We start from the raw sequence: 9,546 nt of genomic DNA, 5'->3' as shown, positions 1-9,546 counted from the left end.
AGATAATAGAGAAAACAACAAAAATAAGATTTATTTTGCTTTCAAGTAATTCTACATCAAAATATTTCACAAAAACAAAGTGACTTTTAATCTAGAGATAAGAGACTTTCTAAATGACATGCAAGATATATTACGAGTTTTGTTTATAAGATTTAACAGGTCTTACAATGATTTCAATAAATCAGGCACTCCAGAACACAATGTGGAGGAGCAACAATCATGTGGTAACTGCTTAATATTCCAAGGGAATAAAGATCTTTTTCAAATATGGAAAGAAATTAGTCTTTCTACAATGTTAATCCCTAAGAGCTATTCTCCTTTATAAACTACTATATTATTGTCAGTTTCGTACACTTTTACTTTATAAAGAACTCCCATAGGAAGAACTTTCTGGAGGTTTTCCCAGATATATACAGCTACATTTTCAGTTGTGCTGTAGAAAAAAAAAGAAAGAAAAAAGTTTCAAAATGCAAATAATAAACAAAATTTCATATATAATATTTAGAACAGAAATTCTAAATATTAGTTTTGAAAGATATCATTAAACTAAAACTTTAGAAATTACACAGCAATTAGATAAAGTAATGAGTTCAAACCAATTCTTGTTTCTTACTATCTATATAGGATAAGATAGTAACACCCACCTTACAACATCTGCAAAGTATGGCACATCCAAATCCAGATTCTTATGATCAAGGGGCTTCATAATTGCCTCCTAGAGACAAAACAAAGGAAAAAAATAATTGATTCCATTTGTGATTCAAATTCCAAATTTTTCCACCTATGCCTCTAAACCTTACCCTACCATTTAGCTACTAACTCAATGCTTCTGAGTACTAGACCTGCATCTTACAAAAGTTTAAAGTTGTAAGGCCCAGCTCTTTGTAATAATCAGGTATCCTTCTCACTGCAAAGTGGTGAAAAACTGAAAAAGTAGAGGAGAACTCCTGGAGTTTTCTCATAACACAAGCCATTGTGGTTCAGAATTCAGTTTAACACTTCTAGAATTCTGTGCAAAAAGACACCAAAAATATTTTTTCCATAACACAGTCACACCTATGGAATAATGCCACAGTAGCATTAGAACAAAGACCCAGTAAGCATTACATTTTATAAAGCAGACCTAGAATGAAATTATATAAGTAGTTCTAAATTTCTGCTATGAGGAGTAATTTAAGAATGATTTTGGGCTCCTAGGAGAAAAAATATAAATATGTAAAGACCATTACTCCCTAATGCTTATATATATTAACATAATGTTTTTCCTTATCATTAGCAAAGATTGAATTGCCTTATTCTAAGTTTTCACTTTTAGCTATTATAAAAAAATCTAAGCATCTAAGCATATGGAAAATCTAATTTTCCATATGGTGTGATTTCAAGAAGGGTACATTAATAACAATAATAGAGATCATTTCTTGAGTAAAACTAGAATCATATAAAAATGTTAAGTCTTAGATCAAATAGCTGTTAAGATAGACCGAATGAAGGGATGTTCCACATGGATGTCAAGAAAATAAATATCTTTGCTTTATCTTTTCTTTTTTTTTTTTTTTTGAGACAGAGTCTCGCTTTGTTGCCCAGGCTAGAGTGAGGGCTGTGGCATCAGCCTAGCTCACGGCAACCTCAAACTCCTGGGCTCAAGTGATCCTGCTGCTTCAGCCTCCCGAGTAGCTGGGACTACAGGCACGCGCCACCATGCCCGGCTAATTTTTTCTACATATATATATATTAGTTGGCCAATTAATTTCTTTCTATTTATAGTAGAGATGGGGTCTCGCTCTTGCTCAGGCTGGTTTTGAACTCCAACCTCCAGCGATCAACCCGCCTCAGCCTCCCAGAGTCTTTTTTTTTTTTTTTTGAGACAGAGTCTCGCTTTGTTGTCCAGGCTAGAGTGAGTGCCGTGGCGTCAGCCTAGCTCACAGCAACCTCAAACTCCTGGGCTCAAGCGATCCTTCTGCCTCAGCCTCCCGAGTAGCTGGGACTACAGGCATTCGCCACCATGCCCGGCTAATTTTTTTTTATACTTATATCAGTTGGCCAATTAATTTCTTTCTATTTATAGTAGAGACGGGGTCTCACTCTTGCTCAGGCTGGTTTTGAACTCCTGACCTTGAGCAATCCGCCCGCCTCGGCCTCCCAAGAGCTAGGATTACAGGCGTGAGCCACCGCGCCCGGCCTGAGCCACCGCGCCCGGCCCCAGAGTCTTTGCTTTATCTTAAATCCCAGTTTCAGTCTCAATTTCTCCACGGAAGCCTTTTCTGCAGGGCTTGCTCTTCCCTCCCATCCCCCAACAGGGAAGATAATGAGTCAACCACAGAGGAACAGACGCAGGGATGTTCATCCCTACGCACGGAGAAAATCAGGCTGATCCACAAATAAAACCATGTGCAGGACAGAGGTGACATGGGCAGCAAAGCAAGCCACAAATGTTTATAGAACACCCCCCAAGGGTTCTGTGTAGAAATAGCCACTTTTGCCCACCTAATAGAAAAATTAAGTCATGTGCACTACTACCCTTCTTTATGATCCTTTTCCTCATACAACTTAACACTATGTATTTAAAACACACTTTTATCATTGCTAAAATCAGCAAGAGCTATTATACTGCTCCAACTTAGTAAGTTGATTAAAAAGTTGTCCTGGCCAGGCATGGTGGTTCACGCCAGTAATCCTAGCACTCCGGGAGGCCAGGGTGGGAGGATCGCTCGAGGTCAGGAGTTCGAGACCAGTCTGAGCAAGACCAAGACCCCCATTTCTACTAAAAATAGAAAGAAATTATCAGGACAACTAAAAATATATATAGAAAAAATTAGCCGGACATGGTGGCACATGCCTGTAGTCCCAGCTATTCAGGAGGCTGAGGCAGAAGGACTGCTTGAGCCCAGGAGTTGGAGGTTGCTGTGAGCTAGGCTGACACCACAGCACTCTAGCCCGGGCAACATAGAGAGACTGTGTCTCAAAAAAAAAAAAAAAAACGTTGTCCTGTGGCTAGTTTACATTGGAACTAAATAGATTTGTTCCGAGATGCCTGGGGATTTCCTCTGGTAACAAGGTACGTTTCCAACAAATGAGTCGTCTGTCACCAAGAGCCAGGCTCAGTCCATGGCACCTCACGGTGTGCCCCTAGCAGCCGCGGGAAGGGCAAGGGGAAGCCACTGAAAGAGGGGCGCTTCTGCTTTCCTGGAGACCCCAAGGAAGGGCTGGCCCAGGGGACATCTCAAGGCTGGGAGGCTCCAGCCAGGATGGCGATGGCTGCCTTCACGTGAGGAGAGGATAATAATTACTTTAGGCTGGGCCATGAACATGCTGTGTATGCAAAGACCATGTTTAACCTGGAACCCAACTGACAGGACTCCCCAGCAGGTGCTGGGCAGAGTCTCCCAGGAGCTCACAGAAGTGTGTGTGTGTGTGGGGGGGGGCTGACAATAGGCCTGCAGATTCCCAGGCTCAGCAGCAGGGAACTGCTGTCTCTCAGTAGCAGCACTTCCGATGTAGTGTGAAAAGAGATGAGAGCCTATTTCCGGCAGCAACTGTCCAAGAAGGACCTATCAGCAACAGTAACTTGCACACTCACAGTTTTGGTGGCTAAGGATGGACAGAAGCTTAGGTAGAAGCAAAACAGCTTGGAAAAGCGACACTTGAGTGCATCTTTTCCAGAGCTGGTTAGCGTCTAGTGTGAACAGCAATGCTTGGTGTGTTTTACAAACTTGGACTACAATAGCTATCACTGTTGCTGGCTGCTGCATAAACCATTAGCCACAGAAGGGAACAGTTGGTATCTTTGAGAGTATTTTCCAAACATGTCCTCCAAACAACACAGGCTACAGGGGCTGAGCCATCCTGGTGGCAGGGGAGCCAGCAATGTAAGAGTTCTGCCTACTCCTGTTTGCTGCAATGGCTGCATTTTGCATCTGCTTAAAAAGAGATTCAGCTTTGGGGTTTTAAATGGTCACAGTCCTACTTCTTCACATATCGTGCCTTAAGAAACACACCTGAGCACTTCTGGAAGCCCCCGACCATCTGAGAAGGGCTCAGCTGTCCTGTCTTCCCCGAGGAGACATGACAGGACTCAGTGCTTCTCCCAGGGGCCCGAGAAAAATGAAACACTTCACTACTAGCCCTGCAGCGACCAGGGATGTCCCAGTGCCATTTGCAGGGCTCTAACTTCACTTCATATGTCATGAAGAGCCAATTTTACTAATGGGTATGTGTGGTGTCCTTCAGGTATACAAAAGTAGAAAAAAAGCACAGAGAACCCCTCTTCTAATATTTAGTCATATGTTTGCTTGAGATCTTTTACATTGTTGTCTGATATTGTACAACACTTTGAGTATATATAATTTATGTCTGCAGTAAATGCAAGAACTCTGTCTTTATAACGTTCCTAAAGCATTTGAGTACAATGCTATTTGTTCTTTCATTCATTTTCTTATTCAGTTATTCAATCAACAGTTATTGAGCAATTCCTATTTTTTACCTCCTAGAAAAAGTAATCTACATACTCTGTGGGCTATGTCTCATTCCACTTTGTTTTCCTGGTACTTAGCTCAAAACTGATATAAAGTAGACAAATGTATTGAATATACAGATAATAAGTAATGTGAAAGAAGTAAAGATTACTAATACCATTTTAATGAAACGAATGTCAAATTTTAGAACAATAGTAAGTTGCAGAGCTGAAGTGAAGAACAGATGAAATGACGGCATAATACAAACAGCTGGATGGAAAGATATCTACTACAACTTTGCAAATGACTAACCACATGACCCTGGGCAAGTTAGTTAACTGTTCAGCATCTCTCAATCTTCATCTACGCAATGAATAAATTGGTTTGGATAATCTCTAAGGTCCCTTACAATGCAAGAATTCTACAATGATGCAATCCTAAATTCTTTATTGAACACCTTCTTGTGTGTTATCTCTATGATGTACTACCCCAGTGAATTTATAATACAGCCACCTTTTACAAGGTGGTGGTAAAATCTATGATCAAAGGTACAAGGAATATTCAGAGAAAGAACAGAAAGCTTCAAGGAGAAAGCTGTGTCTTGAAAGAAGGGTAGAATTTGTTAAATGAAGGAAAGCAGGATATTCCAACAAGGAGTACAAGGTGAGCATGTTTTATTTCTTCTCATCACTGTAACACACTGTGACTAATTTCCATTAAGTCACCTGAACACCTTTAGAAGGCCATGAGAATAGTTCTTCCAATTACTCCCCCCACACCCACACCCAATGCTATTCCTGAGTCATGGAACCTTAGGAGAAACCCGGGTGAGGAGGTGAAAAGGGGGGAGAGGCACTAAATATTACTAATATATTTAGGGGACAGCAGATAATAAGCACACAACATGCCATTACCTCCATATATTTTTTGAGGTCGGTCAAATTCATAATCATTCCTGTAACAGGATCAATCTAAAGAATAAACAAAGGTGAATATTACTCTAACAGCCTTTCCATATTTAAACCACTGGCAAATTAGTAAAGGCTGTTTAATGTGCAGAAATTGTGCCTACGTTTGCTTCATCCCAGAGATAATCATTGATCTCAGCACAACGCACTATGTACTTTAAGCATCCTTTTCATTGTACAGCTCTTCTTTAAGGTCCACATACAGCACATTAAAGACAACACTTGGGGAGAGGGGAAGCCTGGAATGGTAGCTGCTCACCACACACACAAAAGCCAACAGTGAGGCAATACTGATTGGAACAGAAGTTTGCAATACAGAATCTGCCACAATTGGCTGAAAAAGGAAAATTGCACAAACCACACAAATATTTTAAGCACATACCTCTCCAAGCACTGTCACCACAACTATGGGAAAGAAAACAAAACACCAAAGAAACAGCATGACATTCAACAGATTAACATCCAAGGACAAGTTAGCAACATAAATTATTAGCTCTCTATCTCCCAAAGCTATGTGTATGTTTTCCCCAAAACACATTCTTTTAGCTAAGATCTTTGTCAACAAAAGCAAGACTTAACCAAGACAAAGGAGCATAGTAGGAGCTTTGGCTAAGCAGAGGAACTTAGCCAAGGACAAAAGGAGTATCAATTCTGCTTATGCTAGGGAGGATCAAGATGCTGTTCAATCTGTATAAAAGTAGAAAATGCACATGCAGATGTCAAGCTTCACACCAAGCTAGTCCAATATTGGGCAGTGCCCTTCTGGGCAAGCAAAACTGCCACTGGGCCTTAAACTCTTATCCCTTTACTCACATGAGTGTATATACAGCTTACAGTAATGCTTTGCAAATTAACAAACGCTTATATGAAGCACTTGAAAAACCTTGATGATCAGTGCTTCACAAATAACTTTTATAAATGTACATATTTTTTAGTTCCAAATATCATTAGGTATTACATGATAAGTGAGTACACTGTGATTGAGGTATCAAACATCAAGTAAGAGGCAGTAACTAAACTAGAAATCCTAATCTTCTGACACCTTGTCTGATCTTTTTTACACCATGATGCCACATGCTTATTATGTAGCTGCTTTTTGAGGCTCTCACCTTTATAATTGTGCCCATGGCCATTTGGATTGTTGCATTTCCCAAACAGTTTCAAGTTTTCTTCATCACCCAGAGATTTACTGACCAAAAAAAAAAAAAATCATCATGACACAAGTATCACACTCAAAACTCTTTCTCTGTTACCTCATTTATTATTTGCTCTGGTCTTTTCACAATTTATTTTTACTTTAGCTTACCAAATGGGGAGTTATAAATCACCTCGATTTCATTACAAAGCAATATATCAGAAACCAGTGTATGCTCCCTAATTAGACTACTGTACCATACAAATTAGCATATACAAAACTTTCATTCAGCAAGATTCCAACAACTGGTCTGCTAATGGTCCTTCCATTTTTCAATTCATCAAACATTTACTGAATGCCTACAAAGTATTAGGCAGGCACTGAATGAAGCAAGAGCATATAATAATAAACACAAAAACATGCTTGTCCTCAAATGGCATAAAATCTCATTCCTCTCAGAAGCTAAACTACTCATCCAGAAAAAGAAATTTTTTTTAAATCTCATTTCTCCTGAAAATAATTACACCACCTGGTAAGTATCCTCTTTAACAACCATGCTTTATTAAGTAACTACTGCCTAATGACAACTTTACCAATCTATTGAGGAATATTCAAATCAATTGAAATTTTTTTTTTTTTTGAGACAGAGTCTCACTTTGTTGCCCAGGCTAGAGTGAGTGCCATGGCATCAGCCTAGCTCACAGCAACCTCAAACTCTTGGGCTCAAGCAATCCTCCTGCCTCAGCCTCCCAAGTAGCTGGGACTACAGCCATGTGCCACCATGCCTGGCTAATTTTTTCTATATATATATTAGTTGGCCAATCAATTTCTTTCTATTTATAGTAGAGTAGAGACAGGGTATCACTCTAGCTCAGGCTGGTTTCGAATTCCTGACCTTGAGCAATCTGCACCCCCTTGGCCTCCCAGAGAGCTAGGATTACAGGCGTGAGCCACCGCGCCCAGCCTGAAATTTTAAATTTACAACACTTAGCTGTAGTTTCAGACAGAAAACAATTTACTTATTGAATTTTTATACCTATTCCCACCCAATCAACTTTGCATCTTCTATGAGTCCTTACTGCCATTGTATGTTTGAGCTTCCTATTATACAACCCTTTCTTTTTGAGATCCTCTTTACTAACCACCCCTCTTTCTCCTGCTCATCCACTTCTTGCATTTAGAGTGCTAAAGTCTTTAGCTCTCTCACTCTACTCTCCACAAACGTGGCCAGATTGTAAACGCCAGACATGATCCATGCTGCATCCATGTTACCTAGCACGAGACCTGATAAGCAAGAAACAAACCCTTGTCCAGTGAATGAACGGATGAATCCTGTTAGACAGAAATGATTATCATCATTTCACAGAGGAGGAAACGAAGGCTCAGAGACTGGAACTTGCAATCGACTCTTCAGTGAGTTCAAGCGGTCTGCGTGCTGGAGGTTCAAATCCCAACTGTGCTGCTTGCACAGGAAAGTTAACATCTGGGGTTCATTTTATCTTTGGTGAAAAGAGGATAAAACTTGCCTTATTGTAATTATGTTTGATACAGTCATTAATGCCCCAGGCATATTATATCAGCTAACATTTATTGAGCGTACCACGTATTGTGTAACCTGGGCAAGTTTACCTCCATTGACCTTCACAGCAACCCTTTGAGCTAAACACCAAGGGGCCGAGGCGGGTGGATTGCTCAAGGTCAGGAGTTCAAAACCAGCCTGAGCAAGAGCGAGACCCTGTCTCTACTATAAATAGAAAGAAATTAATTGGCCAACTGATATGTATATAAAAAAAAAATCAGCCGCGCATGGTGGCGCATGCCTGTAGTCCCAGCTACTCGGGAGGCTAAGGCAGGAGGATCGCTTGAGCCCAGGAGATTGAGGTTGCTGTGAGCTAGGCTGACGCCACGGCACTCACTCTAGCCTGGGCAACAAAGCGAGACTCTGTCTCAAAAAAAAAAAACCAAAAACCAAAAAACCACTAAGGGACAAAATCGCTTCTTGTCACTGAGCTGGGAGTGGGCCAGGCCCGCCGCCCTGCGCAGCCGGCGCGGCGAACCACCAAGCTGCACTGCCCCCTCCAGGGCGCGGCCAACTCCAGCCGCCACCGTTATTCTCCTCCGTCGCCCCAGAGGGCGCCCAGCGCGCCCGCGCCGTTCCCTCCGCCGCCCCCGCCCCCGCCCCTGCCCCTGCCCCCACCCCAGAGCTCGCGCGCGCGCGCACGCAAGCACGCCTCCCGGACCCGCCCCCGGCGACGTTCCCCGGCGGACAGGCGCCCGCCTCCCGCCTCTGGCACCTGTGGGCGCACCCTACCTGTGCAGCCGGTGGCTCGCGCTGAAGGAGATGCAGCGGGACACTCGGGCCCAGCGGCGCCCGCCGCGCCCCGCCGCGCTCATCTTCTTCCAGGAGCCTCCCGCGCGCCTCGGCCGGCGCCTCCTCCCTCCGCACCTGCGCAGTGCGAGCTTGCGCGCCCCCGGAAGCGCGCTTCTGTTTGGGCTGCGGCCAATCCTGGTCTCGCGAGTCAGTGGCGGGCGTCCCTCACTGCCTGAGTCTCTTCGGATGGCTGGGGTTCCTAAGTTAATTGACCCTGGAGCGGTCACGGTGGCTGGATGCTTAGTGTCCTTGATTTTTATGTCTGCTCAGCCCGCGGTCACGCCACGCGTTTAGGGCCAGTCTGGGCACACTTAGGGTCCTCGAGTGAACTCTTTGAGCCTCCCCTCCCACTCCCTTTTAGAAAGCCCCGGGTTACTTACAACAGAAAGCTCCAGTGTCTGGTCATTCTATGAAGTGAGCCCCAGGGCCACAGTCTACTTACAGCGTAAAAGGAGCAGGAATTTGAGAGCACGAGTAGAACCATGTGGCTTTCAGAAATGAATCTACCTTTGTACTGTTGTGTAATGATTCTTACTAAGGGAAAATTTAAAGCCGTCCTTATCCATAAGCATGCATGTTCCTATTTGTCACTCTGGGTTGGTGTAGTGTGAACATAGGCAC

The 9,546-nt window shown here is 42.9% G+C and overlaps 1 protein-coding gene across 1 annotated transcript; it reads right to left on the bottom strand.

The window, feature by feature from the left end:
* On the bottom strand, window positions 1-9,341 carry PTS (6-pyruvoyltetrahydropterin synthase). Its single transcript, XM_012749598.3, has 6 exons — window positions 8,866-9,341; window positions 6,529-6,608; window positions 5,802-5,824; window positions 5,366-5,422; window positions 645-715; window positions 1-433 (listed from the first exon to the last, which is right to left on the bottom strand). The coding sequence occupies exons 1-6, from the start codon at window positions 8,946-8,948 to the stop codon at window positions 310-312; spliced, it is 438 nt and encodes a 145-aa protein (XP_012605052.1). The 5' UTR covers window positions 8,949-9,341; the 3' UTR covers window positions 1-309.
* Between the last annotated feature and the right edge of the window lie 205 nt (window positions 9,342-9,546).

Source organism: Microcebus murinus, chromosome 4 (assembly GCF_040939455.1).
Source record: "Microcebus murinus isolate Inina chromosome 4, M.murinus_Inina_mat1.0, whole genome shotgun sequence".
In the NCBI taxonomy this organism is placed as follows: domain Eukaryota; kingdom Metazoa; phylum Chordata; class Mammalia; order Primates; family Cheirogaleidae; genus Microcebus; species Microcebus murinus.
Note: the sequence above shows the minus strand (reverse complement) of the source record. Positions and strands in the feature narration are given on the sequence as shown.

Coding starts and splice junctions, on each gene's coding strand:
- PTS (XM_012749598.3), bottom strand. CDS start 8,948: ATGAGCGCGGCGGGGCGCGGCGGGCGCCGCTGGGCCCGAGTGTCCCGC. Junction 716..5,365: donor ACCTCAAAAAATATATGGAG/GTAATGGCATGT, acceptor TTTTGTCTCTAG/GAGGCAATTATGAAGCCCCT. Junction 434..644: donor TACTTTGCAGATGTTGTAAG/GTGGGTGTTACT, acceptor TTTTTTCTACAG/CACAACTGAAAATGTAGCTG.